Source organism: Eleutherodactylus coqui, chromosome 12 (genome assembly GCF_035609145.1).
Source record: "Eleutherodactylus coqui strain aEleCoq1 chromosome 12, aEleCoq1.hap1, whole genome shotgun sequence".
Taxonomy (NCBI): Eukaryota; Metazoa; Chordata; class Amphibia; order Anura; family Eleutherodactylidae; genus Eleutherodactylus; species Eleutherodactylus coqui.
The window spans coordinates 39339518-39362021 of NC_089848.1; the positions used below are offsets into that span (position 1 = coordinate 39339518).

The 22504-nt window shown below is 44.8% G+C and overlaps 1 protein-coding gene across 2 annotated transcripts in view; it reads right to left on the reverse strand.

Annotated features, from left to right (window-relative positions):
• Positions 1-22504, reverse strand: part of NPHP3 (nephrocystin 3) — a 72472-nt gene that overhangs the window by 17915 nt on the left and 32053 nt on the right. For both annotated transcript variants that reach the window (XM_066585579.1, XM_066585581.1), the window contains 8 exons: positions 15155-15258; positions 13402-13516; positions 10790-10933; positions 8370-8467; positions 6712-6814; positions 5358-5440; positions 2898-3036; positions 1797-1961 (listed from right to left, as the gene is read on the reverse strand). In XM_066585579.1, coding sequence (XP_066441676.1) covers positions 1797-1961; positions 2898-3036; positions 5358-5440; positions 6712-6814; positions 8370-8467; positions 10790-10933; positions 13402-13516; positions 15155-15258 — 951 coding nt within the window. The remainder of the gene's footprint in view (positions 1-1796; positions 1962-2897; positions 3037-5357; positions 5441-6711; positions 6815-8369; positions 8468-10789; positions 10934-13401; positions 13517-15154; positions 15259-22504) is intronic.

The following is a 22504-nucleotide window of genomic DNA, read 5'->3' on the forward strand; positions in this document are numbered from 1 at the left end:
AACATGAGGTTCTTAGTTACATTTTGATCAAACTGTATAAGCCCACTAACCTCTTTTAGTCGGTCCCTATACTACTTGGTACAGCACCACATGGCGACCCCTGCTGCCACAACACCCGTAGGAGGAGCGACCCAGTTGCCCTATACCAGCGCTGCTTTGTAACAAAGAATCTCATGTTTATAAATGTTGCTAAGAGCAGCTAGATCATTTTGTAATATATGGTTATGTGCCTATGTGTTTTTCTACAGCTTTGCTGATTTTGCAGGGTCTGCCGCCCCTGTGGTGTTCGCTTGGACCAGCACTCCAACCCATTTTGCAAAGGTGTTTTTAATTAGGAGGAGACTGCGAAAGGAGCAACTGTCTACTTGTTTCTTAGACTATTTCTGGGATCATATGGACAGGTAAGCTCTCAAGGCTTGTTCACATGGTGAGGTGCTACATGGCAGCCCAGGTTATTATGGTGTGATCTGGGCAAGAAAAATAAAAAAAAAGCACATACAGAATGGGAGGAATTGGGCTAAGCAGCAGCACATGTGAAATAAATTGGGCATACTAATAGATGACAGACTGAACATGAGTCAACAGTGTGATGCAGCAGCCAAAAAGGCAAACACAAATCTGTAATGTATTAAGAGGGGCATAGAGTCTAGGTCACGTGAGGTCATTATCACCCTCTACTCTTCATGGGGAAGGCAATGGTAAACCACCCTGCAAAGAAGAAAAAAAAAAAGTCTGCCAAGAAAACATCACGATGTGACATCACCCTAGTAGTCAGTCGTGACTCGGTGCTTGTAAAAGGGGATTTTACCTTTACCTTACTCTTCATTAGTCAAACTTCAGAACTGGACAGAGTTTTGAGAGGAGACTTAATAGGTCACTACAGATATCTGAAGGGCTGTCACAGTGCAGACAGATCAGCCATATTCTAATTTGCACAAGGAAAAACTAGAAGCAATGGGATGAAACTGAAAGGGAGGAGACACATTAGATATTAGAAAAAAAACTTTCTGACAGTGAGGGGGATCAATGAGTGGAACAGGTTACCACGAGAGGTGGCGAGTTCTCCTTCAATGGAAGTGTTCAAACAAAGGCTGGACAGACATCTGTCTGGGATGATTTAGTGATCCTGCATTGAGCAGGGGGTCGGACCCGATGACCCTGGAGGTCCCTTCCAACTGTACTATTCTATGATTCTCTAATGTCCGTGGGGTAGTGTGACCCAGAGCCATGGGGATTGAATCGGGCGGCAGCGGTGTTGTTGGGAAACTGGGTTGCTCCTCCTGCAGGTGCTATGGTGTGTTGGCAGGGGTTGCCATGCAGTGCTGCCCCCAGTAGTGTAGGGACCCCCTAAAAACAGATCACAGTGAAGTGGCTAGTGAGCTTATACAATTTGATCAAAATGTAATAAAGAACCTCATGTACTTAATATTGTAGAGAAGCTGTAGACCAATGTATAATATGTGGATGTGCGTCAGTGTCCATTTTTCTACAGCTTTGTTGTCTAAAAGAAAACCGGTCTTTGTTGCCAACAGCGAGCAATCATCACAGAGCAGCTTTCACTTCTCAAAAGCATTATGAGCAATGCAAGATGTGCTGCGAATGGTTGCTACTATGAGCAACAAAAACAGTTTCATAAATCTTCGCCACAGACTCTGAGCATTGGTGGTCTTGCCTTCATGACCCCGAGAATGGTGTTAAGGTCTAAACATCACAGCATAACAAGTGAAAAAAAGCTCTGGTTATAAAGCTCACTGATAATGAAGGCATAAGACGACAAGTAAGGAGTTAGAACGTACCTGGAGATGTTGAAACTGAAGTAGTCCACAGCTATATCTAAGTACGACCATCTTATGAAGGTGATGCACCAGAAACGTCAGTATAGGCCATGTGAGCCCGGGGCAGAGCTGCATCAGTTCACACTCACTCACTCCGTTGTGGCTTACACTGATCAGACAGAGAATCTACAGTAAAGTACAATGTAGTTAAGTGAACAAACATATCAATATTGTCAATGACTGATCACTAAAGAAGCAGAACCTGTAATGTACCCCATAGAAAGCACTTCTTTATTAGACAAGTCCAAAGAAAGTACAGAAGAGAGATAACAAGGAGCAGAAATTTAATACTAGTGTGACAATAGTCACTAATAGAGCTAATCGGGGTCTGCTAGGACCCTGCAGCTCTGCTGTAACAGGGGGACCACGTGATCACATGATCGCCGGGTCGCATAGTGGAAGTAATACTTCCACTTTCACTCTTCAGTACATAGCGCTCATTGAGTGCTATATACCTGGGAAAGGAGAAGGCAGAAACGGTTAAAAACCACTTCTCCTCTGGGTTCTCAGCTGTGTCTGACAGTCTGAAGGCCAGACCTGCTCCTGCTTGATTGCAGGAACACGGGCTTTAATCCCGCGGTATCCACTATCACCCAGGATTAAAGCTCCGGGCCAAGCACAGTATATTTACTGCGGTTGGTCCTTAGGAGGTTAAACTTGTTTTATGGTGTGACATGAGTAAATAATTAGAATTTTGCTTGTAAAACTAAAAGTAGATTTCTGTCTTAACAAAATTTCACACTTTTAAATCTATATATAATATTTTGTAATTTTAAATACAATATACACACTAATTATAAAAAAAAAATAGATAAAATCCAACCCCCTAAAAGGAGCCATCAGAATCATCTGGCAACCGGGTAGCCACGGAAGAGTGCCAATGTTGAGGAGGCATTCCTGGGACACCCGTGTGTGTGCGGCCGAACATTAGAGAATATATATATTATATATATATATAATTGGAGATTTAATAAATAAAAATATTAATAAATTTAAAAAAAATACTGAGAGATAGAGATTAGATCGATCGATCCTTTGGCGCCTATACCTTGGGGTTCTTACCTCTCTCATGAGCTCCTTGTCTTTTGCAGTGGGCAGAAATTCCTGTACTGAGCAAAGTGCAAGTCGATACAAGGTCACCGTATCTTGACATTGTAGACATAGTTGCAAGACGTCCGTTACATCCCCCATGTTCGCTGCCCTGCGCATAACACACATTTACACTGTAAATGGCATTTTATATTAACATGTCTTAATAGGAACAATAATAACGCTGTGACTAGCCAATCACAAAGGACTTCCCATATAACACAATCCCCTAATGAGCTGAGGTCTAGTCTGTGTAGGGCCGAGTCTCCAGACGTAGTGAAACTTTTTTTTGATGTTGATATCACCACAAATGCTATAAATCGCAAGGCATGAAATCCACAACCAATTCTAACAGTTTTTTCAAAACCCCCAATGCAGACGTACTGGACAATGCTGGAGATGTTCAATGTGGAAGCCGCACAGATTGCAGATTATAAAGTCACCCTGAGGGCCGTTCACAAGAGGGGGGGGGGGGGGGGGGGTTAAACTCAACGGGAAGGTAAAAGCACATGAAATCTGCACAATGGGAATTTGTGTTGTAGTTGATATGATGAGGATCTTTACACAAGCGGATTCTAAATCCACAAATCCACATTGTGGAAGAAAAAAGAAATGACATGTCAATCCTTGACGTGGAATCAGTGCTGGATAGTCCAGACATGGCTTAGCCCCATTGAACAGGGCTAATCTGCATTTGGATCCACAGCATCTATAAATGGAAGTTCAGTTCACAAATCCGCAGTAACCTCAGATTTCTGATGCCGATTTCTAAATCGCGTGAATGAGGTCTAAAGTAACCGTATGACCAAACTCTTCTATAAAGTACACAAACTCAGAATGGTCACTCTATAAGATACAACCATCTAGTAGCGCGTTGGACCTCATTTGGCACTGAGAACCGCAGCACGATTTTTGGACTTAACCAATAAGGAGCGAATTTTAAAAAGTGTATCGTGGATATTCCTTGCTCTTGATGAAGGTAATAAGGTTCTGTTACTTGTAGACGACTTGGCAGCTGTTGAATTGAAAGAGCATTCACAAATACGTTCCTCGTTGGAACAAAGGTAAGAACGATTTTTGACATCCCCCTTGGACTCCGTCAATTGACAAGTTGTTTATGTCCACAGGATCCTTTTGACAGAAGGAACCCCAAAAAGATTAGCAGATTTTAAAATACCGTCCCCAGGCAGTCTAGCACTGATGACAATGCATAATTGGAAGCCGATGAGATTGCTGGATTTTCCCATACTCAGGCCTGTTTCACACGGGCTACAAAACACATGTATGTGAAGCTCATGGTTTCCAATGGGTTCTTTCACATGAGTGATGTTTGTAGCCTGAAAAAAACGATTGGAAATCATGGGCTTCACATACACGCGTTTTGTAGGCCGTGTGAAAGAGGCCTAGTGTGGATTTACCAAAATAGTGATTCACAGACTTGTTCACTTTACTAGATTGACATGATGCTTGCGCTGCTTCTCGCTCTCTCCCTCGCCGCTTCTCGCTCTCTCCCTCCCCGCGCCGCTTCTCGCTCTCTCCCTCCCCGCGCCGCTTCTCGCTCTCTCCCTCCCCGCGCCGCTTCTCGCTCTCTCCCTCCCCGCGCCGCTTCTCGCTCCCCTTCTCGCTCCCCGCGCCGCTTCTCGCTCCCCGCGCCGCTTCTCGCTCTCCCCCTCCCCGCGCCGCTTCTCGCTCTCCCCCTCTCTGCGCCGCTTCTCGCTCTCCGCGCCACTTCTCGCTCTCCCCCTCCCCACGCCGCTTCTCGCTCTCCCCCTCTCTGCGCCGCTTCTCGCTCTCCGCGCCACTTCTCGCTTTCTTTTTCCCTCTCTCCCTGTGCCGCTTCTCTCTCCCTCTACTCTCCACGCCCCTTCTCCCTCTTTCTCCACCCCCCTCCTATTGAAAGCAATGGGAGAGCTCCATGATCCTCAGCCGCGGGGATGAAGGAATTCCCCGTAGTGATGCAAGGCAGGTTTTCACCTGAAAACGCCTCACATCTATGGGTCTTTCACACGGTGGAAAGTGTGATATCAGGCCGTGCATCACGGCCTGATATCGCCCTGGCCCGTGTGAAACCAGCCTCACTCGCTCCTATATATTAGATGCTACACTCTGGGTTCAAAAGGGAAATGCCAATAGTGAAAGGGGTCGGGGGCGCTAATAAAGTGTTCATTCGGTGTATATTACAAAATACATTCATTTATACTCTCAAACTTCTTGGGAAAAAGCTCAAACAGAAAACCTAATTTTTGAGCAACATTCACATAGGTGGTATAAATGTATTTAGTAGACATGTATGGTATACGGTTGAAACACCAGTCAGACAGTTATGCCAGGTCCTGTTGATATTAGCATAAATGTCCAAGACTAGGAGAACCCTTCAGTAGTTCAGTCAGATGACACAAACCCTTTATACCCAGTAGTTATATTTCCACTTACCAGATCAGTATTTTAGCCAACAAGGTTACATACAGAGGATTGCAGGTCGTAGCGGACCGACAATGTCTTTCAAGTTTCCTCTCCTGAGAAAAAAAATTAAGAAAGTTGTTTTAAAGGGAACCAGCCCCCTCTGAACAGCACCCACTCTCCCGTCTCTGCGTGGTCCTAAAATCTAACTCTTTGCAAACTGCTGTGCGCATGCATTTCCAAAGACTTCTAAGGAAGAGTGTGCTCAACGGTCCAAAAAGAACCCGTGCAGACTTCCCCAGCAGACTCTCCCGGAATGAGTGGGGGACTATAGAAAAATATATCTCCCGGCTCCCTGTAACCTCAACGAACAACACCCTAACTTAGTTTATGATGCAGTTTGGCGATGACAGGATCTAAGCCGGCAAGCAAATGATCTCCAAATTTAATAAATCCGTACACAATTGTTTAGACCAGTCTTGCATTTGGATTATAGTCGGAGGTTAGTTTCAGGGATCCTGCACATTGGCAAGAGCGATAATCGGGCTGTGTTTCACGGCCCGATATCGCTTTCGCAAACCTTCTAAAAAACCCTAGATGCGAGGCGTTTTCACTGCGGGGGTTCGCTTCATCCCATGGCTTCTGTCACAGCAGCTGCAGAGGATCGTAATGTTCTCCCTTTGTTTTCAGTGGGGTCGGCACAAGGTTAAATCCCTGGATATGACAGCCTCACATCCCTACGGGGCTGAAGGAATCCCCTGCTGCAGCTGTCACAGGGGATCGAGATGTCCTCCCATTGCTTTCAAGGATGCCGGCGCTGCTGCTGGCCCAATTGGAAACAATGAGCGATATCGCAAAATGAATGGGCATGCTGCAATGCTTTTTTTCACGCAGAATCGCAGGAGTGAAAACATCGCAAATGAGGCTGAAACCATTGAAATTCATTGGTTTCATAATTATGCATTTTCACTCACCCTCACCCGATTTTCTCACCATTGTGAAGGCCCCCTCAACGTATTAAAAAAGAAACAAAAACCACATACAAATAACACGTAAAAAGTAAATGTTTCACATCTGTGTTGGACATTCCGGCTTCCTGCGGCTGAACGGCTCTGTCTCTGGACGGAACCGAATTGTGCTGGGTGGACCCAACTGGCTTATTAGGTTCACATGCTTTTCACCCAGCCTTTGGACGGAAGAAAAAGCACTGCATGCAGCACTTTTTTCTTCTGGTATGGTCACCTGCATCTGCGATGGAACCTCTGACCGGACGTCTGACGCAGATGTGAAACTGGCCTAAGAGAAGACTGCCTTCCATAGTAGAGCTCAATCTCTAATATACCAGGTGTGAGTAATGCCATTGGCAGAGGGTTCATGGAAAACCTACCTGTTCTTTGGTTAATACGATATTGGTTGCACTGCACTCAACAGTTATAAGAGACTTCACATCCTTTGGGTTGAGGGGATCCAGGTGGAGAGTTGGCCACAATCTGTAATAAAGCGCATATTGTAGATTATAGAATGAAGAGGTTATTATAAACTAAACGCGTAATTGCTGGATAAGTGGAAGCTGCCGTAAGTGTTTTCAGCAGATTCCAATGCTTTTTATAAGATCTGTCCACAATCTGAAGGTACCTTTACACGGGGCAATTAATACCTGAATATTTGCTGGGGGAGGAAGAAATCACGAAGTTGTTGGAGTCACTTGCTTTTTAACTCCCCAAAAAACCAAGCAACTCTTGGTCCGTGTAAACAGCCAGTGGTTCATCTATGAAGGACTGCCTATGCGCAGTTAACGGTGGTGGGTGGGAGAGATGATCTGCCGCGCGCCGCCTCTATTCTCTGAACGACTATCGCTCCTGTGTTAAGGCATAGGAGCAACAAGCTGTAGGACTGCTGTAGGGGGCTCATCCGCCCGACAGCCCTCCAGTGTGAAAGGTACCTTAATGTCTCGGTTGGATGCTAGCGTGTTGATTCTATTCTATGCCATAGAGATAAGAAGCATTTGATGTATATGGCAGCTGCTTATCCCCCAGGCAGTAATGAATGAATAAGGGAGAATAAGGGGTGAGCAGTCTCCTGCTCCTGGAAGAGGATTCGCTATTCTCTTGTAATAGTCACTGGGGCTTATTTACTAATACTGTCTAAAAGTTAGACAGTGTAAACTTAAGGCCCATTTACAAAAGGACGAGTGTCAGGCAAACGATGCCCGACACTCGTCCCTGTGTCTCCGCACTCCCATGCTCCTGTACGGGAACTAGCAGAGCTGGCTCACACATGGAGCGGCCAGCAAGGGGGGCGGGGCAGTGCAGGAGATTTCTCTCGCTCCCTGTCCCTCTCCATTGAGATACACAGCGGCCGTTCGCTATGAAACGGCGGGTGTTTGAACTGCACGATGAGCTTCATTGTTGATCTTTCATGCTGCATAAACGATGAACTCATTGGTCATCGTTCAGTTTAAACAGCGGCCGTTCAGTAGTGAACAGCGGCTGTGTTATGTGAATGGAGAGGGGCGAGGGAGGGAGAGGAGAAAAATCTCCTGCATTGCCCCGCCCCCCTGCTGGCTCCTCCGAGAACCAGCCTGGTCTGCTAGCTCCCGTGCAGGAGCACGGGAGCGCAGAGACACAGAGATGAGTGTCGGGCATCGTTTGCCCGACACTCGTCCTGTGTAAATGGGCCTTTAGACAGTCTTAAAATGTGCCAGTTTTATCACAAAATGATAAATCTGGCAAATTTTAAGACTGTCTAGTCCAAGTTTAGACCACCTATTAGTTGGCCTAGTTTACACTTCTTTTTTGGACAAGTTGGAAAAACGGTCTGAAAGTGTCTAAAAACACATGATAAATGTGAAGCAAGCATGTAAGACAAAAACAGTCAAAGTTTGAATAATAAAATAGCCCCAGTATCCCACATATCATGAAACACACAGTATAATTAGCTAAAAGTGGTTTGATCACACAGAAAATGGAGACAACGGAGATACAATTTAATCATTTCAGTGCAGAGAACTAGGATTTCTATAAACTAGTAGAGAACACGACTTACCTCCATGCTTGGGGACAAGTTTCGACACTTACGGAGACTATCACACGAACATTTACTGGTAAGGGATCAATCAGCCATTTCATGTGCTTTTCTGATTGCTGGAAAACATACAAATCAACAAGTTACTTCTCGTAACTTCCAGAGAAACAGCAATGACACTTCCACTTTATAAGTTTAAAACTTTATAATAGGCAACTACTGAAACACTGTATCCATTTATTATACTATGAGCTTTATCAATATGGAAGCCTTGGGGACCAAGCCTACATCCAAATTCAGCATTTTACACCGATCAGCCATGATAATAAAACCACTGACAGGTGAGGCGAATGACATTATCCTGTTACAGTGGTATCTGTCAAGGGGTGAACTACTTTTAGCCATCTGTTATTCCTGTGAATGAAATTACAGACCGTCATCAAGCAAAGACAATTGCAGTGAAAATATGCCAGTGGCTTGTAAATTTCTATAGTACTCTCTTTGTCAAAAAACAATCTGGCCCCAAGAAGGATTTGTCATTTTGCTGCAAAACTCATCCTGCAGTTCCATCTCAGGCAGATATGTAAATGATGAGAGTTGTGGTGATTAGATGAACGGTCTTATCACTGGAGGCCCTAAAGTGGTTCCCCCCTTGGCCTGTAAAAGGCTATCGGAGGCTCCTTGTGTGTAGTGACCTTTTCTTCCACTTGTGTAGAGGTTGTTGATCACTAGACGCCTCTACAACGTAGAGAAGAGATTTCCCCCCGTTACCAGAGTCTGAGAGGGGGGGCATTATTGGGATGTGAGAAGCTGGATGGTCGTAGCGATGAATTGTCCCCCACCAGTTGGTCTGACCAGTCTGTTAGGAGGTGTTTGGAACAGTGGATGTGTGAAGGCACACAAGGTGACCGGGCTCAGGACACCCCCGATAAACCACGTGTAGGGGGGGGAAAGCGTCTGACCAGACTGTTAGGAGGTGTTGGGACCAGTGGATGTGTGAGGGTACACAAGGTGACCGGGCTCAGGATCCCCGACAGACAATCAGTAGAGAGGATCGTCTGACCAGACTGTTAGGAGGTGTTGGGACCAGTGGATGTGTGAGGGCACACAAAGTGACCGGCTCAAGATGCCCCCGACAGACCACCAGTAGAGTCCTGATCAGACTGTAAGGAGGTGTTGGGACCAGTGGATGAGGGCATAGAAGGTGACCGGGCTCAGGACCCCCTACAGACCACCAGTAGAGAGGACGTCTGACCAGACTGTTAGGAGGTGTTGGGACCAGTGGATGTGTGAGGGTACACAAGGTGACCGGGCTCAGGACCTCACCTACAGACCACTAGTAGAGAGGAGCGTCTGACCAGACTGTTAGGAGATGTTGGGACCAGTGGATGTGTGAGGGCACACAAGGTGAACGGGCTCAGGATCCCCGACAGACAATCAGTAGAGAGGATCGTCTGACCAGACTGTTAGGAGATGTTGGGACCAGTGCATGAGGGCACAGGTGACCGGGCTCAGGACCCCCTACAGACCACCAGTAGAGAGGAGCGTCTGACCAGACTGTTAGGACGTGTTGGGACCAGTGGATGTGCGAGGGCACACAAGGTGACCAAGCTCAGGACGCCCCTTACAGACCACCAGTAGAGAGGAGCGTCTGATCGTCCGACAATCTTGAGCAGCTCCAACTATCTTGTTGTCTGCCAGACAGGTGGTGCCATCGTTACATGCCTCTAGGTCTGCCAGAACCATTTCCAAGCACTTGGCTGAGGAACAATCACGGCGCCAATTATGTGTACTGCCTTTTACACCCATTTACCATCACCTACATTTGCAGTGGTGTCATGATGGATGAAACTGGATGTTACGGAGTAGAACCAGGTTGTCTTCAGTTACAAATCCAGGTTTAGTTTGGGCACTGATGACGACCGTGTTTGTGTCTGGAGACCTCGGGGTGAGCTCCTCAATCTTGCCTTTGCTGTGGAGCAGCACACTGCCCCCTGCTGGTGTGATGATCTGGGAGGCCATTGTATATGACAGTAGGTCACTCCTAGTAGTGGTATGAAGGACAATGACAGCTCAACGATAGGTTCAGGACATCCTGCATTCACATGTGTTCCTCTCATGGCGGCTTCCAAGAGGCAGCAAGATAATACTTGGCGACACACACAAGGGGCAGGTCTTGTCAGGTATTCCCCAGTATTCATCGCTTATTTCCAATTGATTACTAATAACTAATGCGGAGTAATCGTCGGTACCAGTAGGACTGCCTGCACGGCTGAGTTACACTAAGACTTCCGTAATCCATGTAAAACATCTGAATGGTGTGCCAGTCGTTGACAGACAAAATAGTCTCTCCAACACGAGTAACTGAAAATTCCAACCGCAACAATAGACGCTACAAATCAGGCAAAACTTGGGAATAAAACTTTGGTGTTTGGAAATACCTCAACTTGATCAATGGAGTCAATGATGATGATGATGTTGCCTTGATAGCGGCTGGAAAGTTTTTCAAGCCAGTGAGGAAATTCTTCCAAGAACTTGCCTGGATCCATGGAAAACGAAGACACCGACCAAGAGTGCTGCATCAGCTACAAGGAACACGGAAAATCATATCAACATTGTAGGAATAGTAGTGACTGCAAGGACTTCAAATATGTATAGAAAACGTTAAAAAGTAAGATGTACGCAACAAAATACACAATCAAGTCAACGATTATTCGCTAGCCTGTCTCACTATTAGTTGCTCACACTTCACTTGTCACTTAGTTTACTATAGAGCACCGCTGTATTGTGCAGATGCATTTACAGGGTAGCAGTCCTGTGGAATTACCATGGGAACACTCGCCCTGGCAAAGGATAAAGGTTCTGAAAACAAGAATACATGGCATAAGGAAGAATGAGGGGGATCTGGACTTCCAAGCATTAACTCTTTCCAATCCAGTGTCAGACCTCGTCCGACATTAAGATTCCCCAACATAGCTCTCACGTCAGGCGAGGACCGACACGTTTCTAACACTATGCAGAAGAGAGCTCCAATGTCGCAGCTCTCCTCTGCAGTGTTAGAAACATGTGCTACACACATTGCATGCAGTTATAGGATGCCGCTATTACAGAGATAGGCCTTATTCACACAAACATTTTTATGCGACTAGTTTGGCTGTGATTATATATATATCCATCTATGTCAATCAACCATCTGAAGCGTTGGTTTCCAATGTATTCTTTCAGATGGCCAATTGTTAGCTGAAAAAAAGACGTTGCGCCGCGATTCCTTTACTGACCACTACAGCCAATATACATTTGATTTGGGTTAAAAAAAATACATTTTAAGCAAAATTATTTCTTCAATTTTTTTATGGCCCTACACTTTTATTTTGAAGAACTGCTCATAATGACTAAAAGGGCTGTGCCTAAAACCTGAACGGACAATGCACACCGAGTATTTCTATTTACGCAATTGACTGATTTAGTAGATTAGCGAATAGACCATTGGTAGTTGACAACCAGATAACCCCTTTTAAAGCAGTATTCCGGTGATGATTTTTTTTTTTTTTTTTTTTTAAAAACAGCTTTTATTTATCCCCTGGATGGGTGAAAGATGATAGATCGCAGCAGTTGGACCTCCCCCTCCACCGATCGCAAGAATGGGGGACTCGTGTCCCCCCTATTTCACGGTCCCACATACATTGTCCCATTTCTGTAGTGTAGTGGGGAATAGAGCCGCTGGTCGCATGAACGCAGACGCTGGCTCCATTCCTCTCAATGATGCAGGCAGATAGCTAAGTGCTGCGCTCAGTTCGGCTATCGTTCTGCCCCATTGAGCTGCGCCGCTCCATTCAGATAGTTGAGCGCTGGGCTTGGCTATCTGCCGGCTCCCCTCCTCACTGCATTACAAAAATGGGACAATGTATGTATGAAACAGGGAGAGTCCCCCATTATCAGGATCAGAAGGGTTTTCAGAGGTTGGACAATCATTGATCCATAATTTTTCACCTATCCACTGGATGGTGAAAAGTGAAAAAAAAAAGTCATCGCTGGAAAACCCTTTTAACCCCTTGAGTGGCACGCCCGGAAATTTTCCGGGACGAGCTCCACTGCTCATAGTGACATAGCCCGGAAGATTTCCGGGCTATGTATCACTATGGGAGCTGCAGAGCACAATGCCACAAGCTGTGACAGTGTGCTCTGCCTGCACAGTCCCACAGAGAACAAAGCAAGGGCTTTGAAAAACCAGCAGAAGATATTGCCGATATGCCGGCAATCTCCTGCTTTGTTTATAGGTTGCCATAGAGACCATCGGCTTGTTAGAAGCAAGCCGATGGTCTCTGTGGCAGGGAGAGCTGGTGCTTGGCTGTCAGAGGACAGTTCGGTACCAGCTCTTACAGCAAAGATCAGAGAAAACCTCCGATCTCTGCTGTGTTAACCCTTTACATGCTGCAGTCTGTGACTGCAGCATGTAAAGGGCTGTCACCATCGGACCCCCAGAATGTGATCAGGGGGTCCTGATGGAAGTCCCCTAAAGGGACAAAAAAAAAAAGTAAAAAAAAAAAAAACAAAAGTAAAAAAAAAATATAAAAACACTTGTCTCTCCCTTTACTTTGTAAAAAATCAAAAATAAAATCACACATGTGGTATCCCTGCGTCGTAATGACCCAGAGAAGGAAGTTAATACATTATTTAACCGCTTAATGACATGGCCCCTTTTTTTCTTTTTTCCCCATTTCTTTTTTTCCTTCCCCCAGTTTAAAAAAAAAATCACAACTTGTCCCGCAAAAAACAAGCCCTTATATGGCCATGTCAATGGAAAAATGAAAAGGTTATGGCTCTTGAGACGCAACTGCAAAATTAGTTGAAATTCAATGATTAGACTATTTTAAAAAACCTGCCCTGGTGGGCACGACAGGGTGGTAGGAAACCCGCCACTCAAGGGGTTAACAGTAGTGCTCAGTATATTAACAAGTGACTGTACTCCTGCCTTACCCAAGTGACTCTTTAATAGTGATTTAGTTGTGATGTTGGCGCTACACATCCTACGCACATGATAAATGGACATTACCTTGAGGGTCAGTCTCTTTATGATCAGAGCCGGCTCGGAGCTGGTGGACATCGGCTTTCCAACAAAGTGATACAGCATTAGAGTGTTCGGTGAAAGTTTCTGCTGAAGCTGAATCCTGCACATATAAAGAACGGGCAATCCGATTACTGCCGTTAGCGGCTCTATAGACTTGCCTCACTACAATGCATAAAGCCTCTTTCACAGGGCGACAGCGATATTGCCGCGAGAAAAATCGCAGCGATATTGCAGCTGTGCTCTGTGTGATATCACGATTTTGTGGTGCCACAAAGTTGCGCAACTATGTAGTGCTCTTTTGACAGGATATTCTGGGATGGGGGGGCTTGAAATATAAGCGAAAATAAGCCCTCGCTACATTTAAAAAAACAAAACATCACCTAACCAGCGCTTTCCGCTACACCACACTTCTCCTTCTGAAGATCCGGCACACTTGTCTGTAGTCTTCAGCCGCCGCTTCCTGGTCAGAGGGTTCAAAAATCACACCTCCAGGAAGTGCTGGCTCTGATTGGTTCATTGATTGCTGTAGTGATTGGCTAAGCTGAGGCGCTCAGGAACCAATCACAGACATTCAATGCGATGGCTGACTGGTTCTTGAGTGCCGCGGCTCAGACAATCACTCGATGAACCAGAGCCAGCGCTTCCTGGAGGCGGGATTTATGAACCCCTTAACCAGGAAGCACTCCCTGAAGACTACAGTCTAGTGTGCTGGAGCTTCAGAAGGAGAAGTGCGGCGGAGCGGACAGCGTCTGTTAGGTGATGTATTGTTTTGGTTTTTTAAATGTATCCAGGGCTTATTTTCGGGAACTTACACACAGACTTACCATCCAAGTCAAAAAACAAGTTACAGAATAAAATTAAACTATATGCTTATAAGAAAAAAAAAAAAATGACCCACCGCCAACACCAACCAAAACAGTCGCCGTATGCACCCTGTAATCCAAAACTACACAAATTATGTATCAAAACGTCTGAAACAAAATGAAGAACCTGAGAAAAACTGACTCCACTTTCTGACCCAACCGGCTCCGTGGGTATTAGAGCTACTCTCTCCATTTATATATACATATGGAGGGCCTCATAACCAACAGGTCATAACGCCTCCTCCACTGAAACACAGAGTGCCTACCATCTGCACGTACTGGATGCCAGGAGGGAATGCACTGTGCCAGTCCCTTGATGAGACTTGGTCCTGGCACAGTTGGAAGCAGAGCATACAGGGATTTGTAGTCTTTCAGTGCCTGAGAAAAATTAAGTCTTGCCTCAATACTGGATGTAAAGTAGCCGCACAGCCAGAAAAACAGGGATCTGGAAGTAGTAAAATATACACCTCTGCACATGGAATACTTATTGGACGATGTTAAATCTTGTTTATGTTGAATGTAATTTGGAGGGGGTGTGCTTTTATACAATTGAGTAACACTCTTTAAGGCACCGCTATTTCACATTATTATGCTATTTCCATTTACACACTTATTAAAAAAACTTCCCAATGCCAGACTCAAAACTTAAAGATTAAATCAGAGAACTCAGACTTGGATGTGTAGTATAGATACAAATCATATATATTATATATGTACATTAACTACGTCCGTGCACAAGCATGGATAAAGATGTGGGAATAGGATTTGGTAGCACTCTAAAACCACCCCAGTTTTTTAATTCACAACATATTACTTTTCATCAAACTGGAATTTTGAAAACCTCTTTTTGTCTGATGAGGTGTGAATGTACTTACCACTTAGACAGTAGAAGAGATTTTCCAGAGCCAGGACCCCCTGATATAAGCAGTGGTGGGATGGGTGCCGGAGCCGCTACCAAGTCATTCAGGCGATCGTAGTACTAAGAAAAAACAGAATACACAAAGTACATTGAACTGTTTCGAAGAGCTTGTAAGAGCATGGTCTTATCGGGTCTGCAGGGAGAGGCTTCCACTTATATGCTACAACAACTATACGAGGGTAGAGCTCAAATAGGATTACTGCAGAGAGACCTCCTAAATCCCGTAACTGTACTGCCATTCAAAGGACGGGGGAAACAAATAGTCACCCTCTATTGCTAAAGGCTCCTTCACACGGGTGTATTTGCCTGCAAAATATGAGTGTGTAAGAAATCTATGGGGGGGTGCAAATACATGCGCAGTATGCAAGAAGGTGCGCAAAACGCTGTGCAATTCCGCAGGAAAAAAAAAAGATCTGGAACCAATTAGGCAAAATAGCCAATTAAATCGGGGCGTGGTAGAGTTCCATACCTTGCGCGTTAAAAGTACAGTTAAATATGCAGGTGTGGTACCAAAAAAACAACTAATATATTGAGTTGTGTGCAATTGAAGGAGCCCTAAAGTAAGAGCCTTGTGTGGTGCAGAGTGTTAAGGCAGCAGAAATGCAGCCCTGAGCTCTCGTGTGGTTCAAGTAGCCGGCTCAAGCTTGACTCACCCTTCAGGTTGGTAAAATGAGTACCCATCTTGCTGGGGGGGGGGGGGGTTAAAAGATGACTGGGGAAGGCAATGTCACCCACCCTGAAAAAATGGTCTGACGAGAAAACCTAGGAGTCAGTCATTACTCGGTGCTTGCCCCAGGACTTATTTTCTAATGGATGTCCCAGGACTTATTTCAAGAGCAACGGGGTTCTAGGCAGTACATACAATGCAGTACATATAGAAGAAAATTATACATTCGTTTATGTAAATAATATATTTAGCTTAGTATAGTTTACTGTATACATTATGCATTGTATCTACTGCCTGGAGAAACTCACGAAACGTGTTGCTCTTGAAGTAAATCCTGGGACTTGGGTCTTCCTTTAGCAATATGGGGAGGGGGAGGATGATTTGTCCCCCCCTTCGGATGTAAGTACGGTTCATATGGATTTTGGAGGTATATCCGTAGTAATCCTATTTGAGCACTACCCTCATATTGGTTTTGCACTATATACCTTTTCATCGTTTGACTTGAGAGCTGCTGGCGCTCCGGGATTCTGCAGGACATTCTGTCTGCGGCCCCTGATCATTATTTAAGGCTCCTGTGGGTACCAGTGTGACACCATCTGATGCCACATACCCATTGAGTACTAAACATAGTTACATAGTATTTAAGCCCGGAAAAAGACGTATGTTCATCCAGTTCAGCCTATTACTCGCAAATGTTGATCCAGAGAAAGCAATATTTCAGTATACGACCAAACTATCTGTCGCTGAGCGTGGGGCTTATCTTCTAATTCTGCACTTCTCTGGGTTTCCACATCTTTGCACAGAGTTTATAAAATGACTAGTAATTATTAGGAAATTATAGTACCAGTGTTTCTGGTGGTGCAATGCGCCACACAGCTTTGCTACATGCATGTCACACACACACACAGCTCTACTACATGCACATCACACACACACACTGCTACGTTGCTTTTGCATATTAGCTGCATGTAATTTACAAACTTCAGCAGCTCACTGAGGAGACATGTTTGCTCACAGCTTTCGAATATCTGCTGCATGAGATTTACAAACTTTAGCTGGTGGCTGAGGTGAAAACGTGGCGCGTCGCTGTGTGATGTAAGCTGCATTAGCTTCACGGCGGCGTTAAACCCTCTGTGGTGATATGTTTGCACGACGGCTACGGTTTGTTTCAACACTGGACAACGGTTGACGATTAGATGAAGGCTGGACTGGTGTTGGCGGCATTAGCACTAGACATGACATGATATGACGTTCAAGAGATGTGAAGATAGCGGTGAAGGACTATGCTTCAATGCTGTTGGTCAATATGCACAGCCAGCTGTGTATGTGGACATCTGTGAGGTGTCATTTATTGGAGTCTCCACACAGATGTGCAGCTGTCCCACAACCAGTTACAAGCTAGCAAACTAAATACTGCTGTATCCATAGCAACTAAGGCCATGGGGGTTCGTGGGGGATGTAGTCCGCCCATAATCCCTTATTCTGCTCAGAGAACATGTGACCGATCACGACAGTGAAATCACCACAGGTCCTGTGAGCACATAGTGGATATAAAGTCTGCACACACCTGGTAAAGTACCATATTAAAAAAAAAACAGATAAAGATGAATCATTTCAGATTTATTCCCCCTCAGTGTGACCCATTATCTGTACAATTCCACTAAAAACAAACGGACATCATTTAGGGTGGAAAAATAAAAATAACAAAGCTAAAATCATGTTGTTGCATAAGTGTTCACACCCTCTTATATTTGGGTGTGCGGTTGTGTTCAGAATCAGCCAATCACATTTAAGCTCATGTTAGATAGTAGTCAGCAGTTCGTTGCCATTATTTACAGGGATTCTGATTTCCTCCATATAAAGTTTGGCTCTTCCGGGAGGATTTTCCTGACATTTCCTTAGTTTGTCTGTAAAGATCTTATAACATCAAAGAGATCTGATTGTTGGAAGGTGTCGGTCAGGAGAAGGAGGCCACGACATCTTCAAGGAATCACATATACCATGGAACACAGTGAAGACGTCAGCAAGAAGTGGATTACATTTGGCTCAACAGTGATATTACTAGGAACTGGGCGGCCCTCAAAAATTGATGAAAAGAGCAGAAGAAAATTTGTCCAAGAGGCCGACAGCAACAGTAAAGGAGCTGCAGGAGTTCCTGGCAAGTCCTGTTGTGTAGTCATGTGACAACCATCCCCCTTTTTTCTCATATGTCTGGGCAATGGGGAACGGCCATGTTCTGCCAAAAGCTACAGCAAATCTGCCAGAAGTCTGTGGGAGAACGTGTTCTGTCTGATAAGACCCAGGGGGAACTTGTTGGCCATAATTCTAGAAGGTATGTGTGGTACAAAGCCAACACTGCGCATCACCAGAAGACCCCCGACCCGCAGTGAGGATAGTGGGGGCAGCATTATGCCTTTGGGCTATTTTTCCGCTGCTGGAACTGGAGTTTTAGTCAAGGTGGAGGGAATTATGAATAGTTTCAAATATCGGTCCATTTTGGCACAAAACCTTCAGGCCTCTGCTAAAAAGCTGAAGATAAGGAGAAATTTCACCATTAGGCCTTAGTCAGACGGGCGTTTTTTCGTGCGATTTGCGGATCGCATGACGGATGCGCATCCGCAAATCGCGTGACCGGTGCCTGAAAAATCGTCCGGAGCTGTCCAGCGCATTGCATTCAATGGAGCCGGCAATACAGCCCGCTCCATTGAAAGCAATGCGCTGCGGGCGAGTGTGGGATGAATTGTCGGGAAGGGCTTAAATATATAAGCCCTTCCCTGCAATTCATCTAGAAATGTGTAAAAATAAAAAAAATATTATATATATATATATATATATATATATATATATATATATATATATATATATACACACACACACACACACACACACACACACACGTTCAAAAGTTTGGGGTCACATTGAAATGTCCTTATTTTTGAAGGAAAAGCACTGTACTTTTCAATGAAGATAACTTTAAACTAGTCCTAACTTTAAACAAATGCACTCTATACATTGCTAATGTGGTAAATGACTATTCTAGCTGCAAATGTCTGTTTTTTTGTGCAAAATCTACAAAGGTGAATAGAGGCCCATTTCCAGCAACTATCACTCCAGTATTCTAATGGTACAATGTGTTTGCTCATTGGCTCAGAAGGCTAATTGATGATTAGAAAACCCTTGTGCAATCATGTTCACACATCTGAAAACAGTCTAGCTCGTTACAGAAGCTACAAAACTGACCTTCCTGTGAGCAGATTGAGTTTCTGGAGCATCACATTTGTGGGGTCAATTAAACGCTCAAAATGGCCAGAAAAAGAGAACTTTCATCTGAAACTCGACAGTCTATTCTTGTTCTTAGAAATGAAGGCTATTCCATGCGAGAAATTGCTAAGAAATTGAAGATTTCCTACAACGGTGTGTACTACTCCCTTCAGAGGACAGCACAAACAGGCTCTAACCAGAGTAGGAAAAGAAGTGGGAGGCCGCGTTGCACAACTAAGCAAGAAGATAAGCACATTAGAGTCTCTAGTTTGAGAAACAGACGCCTCACAGGTACCCAACTGGCATCTTCATTAAATAGTACCCGCAAAACACCAGTGTCAACATCTACAGTGAAGAGGCGGCTGCGGGATTTTGGGCTTCAGGGCAGAGTGGCAAAGAAAAAGCCATATCTGAGACTGGCCAATAAAAGAAAAAGATTAAGATGGGCAAAAGAACACAGACATTGGACAGAGGAAGACTGGAAAAAAGTGTTGTGGACGGATGAATCCAAGTTTGAGGTGTTTGGATCACAAAGAAGAACGTTTGTGAGACGCAGAACAAATGAAAAGATGCTGGAAGAATGCCTGACGCCATCTGTTAAGCATGGTGGAGGTAATGTGATGGTCTGGGGTTGCTTTGGTGCTGGTAAGGTGGGAGATTTGTACAGGGTAAAAGGGATTCTGAATAAGGAAGGCTATCACTCCATTTTGCAACGCCATGCCATACCCAGTGGACAGCACTTGATTGGAACCAATTTCATCCTACAACAGGACAATGACCCTAAACACACCTCCAAATTGTGCAAGAACTATTTACAGCAGAAGCAGGCAGCTGGTATTCTATCGGTAATGGAGTGACCAGCGCAGTCACCAGATCTGAACCCGATTGAGCTGTTGTGGGACAAGCTTGACCGTATGGTACGCCAGAAGTGCCCATCCAACCAATCCAACTTGTGGGAGATGCTTCTAGAAGCGTGGGGTGCAATTTCACAAGCTTACCTCAACAAATTAACAGCTAGAATGTCAAAGGTGTGCAATGCTGCAATTGCTGCAAAAGGAGGATTCTTTGACGAAAGCAAAGTTTGATGTAAAAACAATGTTATTTCAAATACAAATCATTATTTCTAACCTTGTCAATGTCTTGACTCTATTTTCTATTCATTTCACAATGCATGGTGGTGAATAAGAGTGACTTTTCATGGAAAACACAAAATTGTTTGGGTGACCCCAAACTTTTGAACGGTAGTGTAGATATATATATAAATAAATATATACTTATATATTTAAGCCCTTCCCGACAATTCACCCCGCGCACGCCGGCAGCCCATTGCTTTTAATGGAGTCGGCTGTATTGCCAGTTCCATTGAATTCAATGGGCAAACATCGTTCTTCTCTGCCACAGCTGTTACAGCTGTGGCAGAGAAGAAGGATTTGTCTTCTATATGTTCTCAATGGGGTTGGCGCTGCTGCCGCCGGCCCCATTGAGCGCATATAGAGAAGAGAACAGGAATCGCAGATTGCAGATAGGTGTGATCTGCGATTTCTGTTCTATAATTTATCGGATGAGCGCATAAAAAGCGCTCATGTGTCCGATACCATTGCAAAGCAAAGGTTTTAAAAAAATCGCCGGACGCATGCGCAAATCGCGGCAAAAAACGCCCATCTGACTAAGGCCTTAGCATGACAACAACCCAAAGCAGACCTGCAAATCACCAGAAGAATGGCAGAACCAGAAGATCACAGTTTTGGAATGGCCCCGCCAGAGGCCAGACCTGAATCCAATAGATGATCTGTGGGTTGAACTGTAGAGGGCGCTACACATGAAATGGCCTCACAATCTCACAGATTTTGGGTGCTTTTGCAAGGAAGAGTGGGTAAAGATTGCCAAGAGAAGATTGTGCCATGCCGTTAGACACTGACCCAAAAAGACTGAATGCTGTCATAAAGTCAAAGGGTTACATCAACAAAGTATTAGTTTTCGGGTGTGCAGATTTATACAACCACATTACTTTAGGGTTGTTTTTTTCTATCATGAAAACTTTCAGTTTGTTTTTCACTGGAATTGTAGAGATAACGGGTCACACTGAGGAGGAAATAAATCTGAAATTATTCATGTTTGTAGGAATTTTTTTTTACATGACAAAAACCTGGCATTCTAACAGGGTTTTTTTAAAAATTCGTTTTATTTTTGAAAAAGGCATTGCAAAATACAGCATGAAGAAAACTTTGTTAGGTGCATCCTTATTCATGTATACATTTCCATTGTGCATAAATAAACGCAAATCTTATTACTGTATTTTCTAGATAACTTAATAATAAACTTTACAACTTTTTTTCAACCGGTTCTGCTCTAACTTATTACGGCCTTAGTGGAGAGACTAAAGTGTAGGTCTGCTGACACTTATTGGGGGGGGGGTGGGGGGGGGTGTATATATCGGGCCTCGAGGTTTATTCCATGGTTAATGTAGAATGGGAGTCGATCCATATCCCCCATATTTTCCTAAATTTGGCCGGGCATCCTCGGTTTTGGTAGATGATTTTCTCGTAGGAGGTTACGGTGTTTACCAGTTGGGTCCAATGTAGGATTGAGGGGGTTTCTACAGCCATCCACTTCATGGCTATTGCCTTGCGGGCCAAGAACAGCACTTTTTCCAGAAAGGTACGGGTGTGGTGTGGCCACACCTCCTCCTCCAGAAGGCCAAACAGCGCCACCCTGGGGTCTAGGTCAATAGCTAGTGGGGAAGGCAATAGTGCATTTATGAGGTCAGTAATTTCCGACCAGTACTCATTAATTGGGGGGCATTCCCATATCAAGTGCCAGAAGTTTGCCTCTGGTTGGCGGCATCTGTGACAAATATTTGAGGACGCTGTGCCCATTTTGTATAGGCGGCTAGGGGTAAGATAGGCTGGTGCGTTATGTATAGTTGGATTAATTTGTTGTTTACGGCGGGGGAGACAGCCAAATGGGATTCGGAAATGTCCTGCCATTCCTCGGGTGTGAGGGTTGGAATGGCTTGTTTCCATTTGTCATATGCTGAAGGCGGGTTGAGGGCTATTTTAGCCGAAAGGAGATGTGTGTATAGGGCCGAGATTAGCCCCTTAGGTCCCTGGGACTTGAGGATGCCAATTGTGGGGAACTTGGATATGTGTGTTGAGGCGGGCGGAAATTGGGAGTTCAAAGTGTGTCTTAGTTGAAAGAAACGGAATAATTGAAGATGTGGGGACTGCAACCTGTCGCGTAGCTCTATGAATGTAGGGAATGTTTCGTCTACGTATATGTCTCTTATTGTATGTACCCCCCGGGCCATCCAATATTGTGGATCTGGGACTGACTGTAGGGCGGTGAGACCAGGGTTATTCCAGAGGCGGAGCTCGGGTA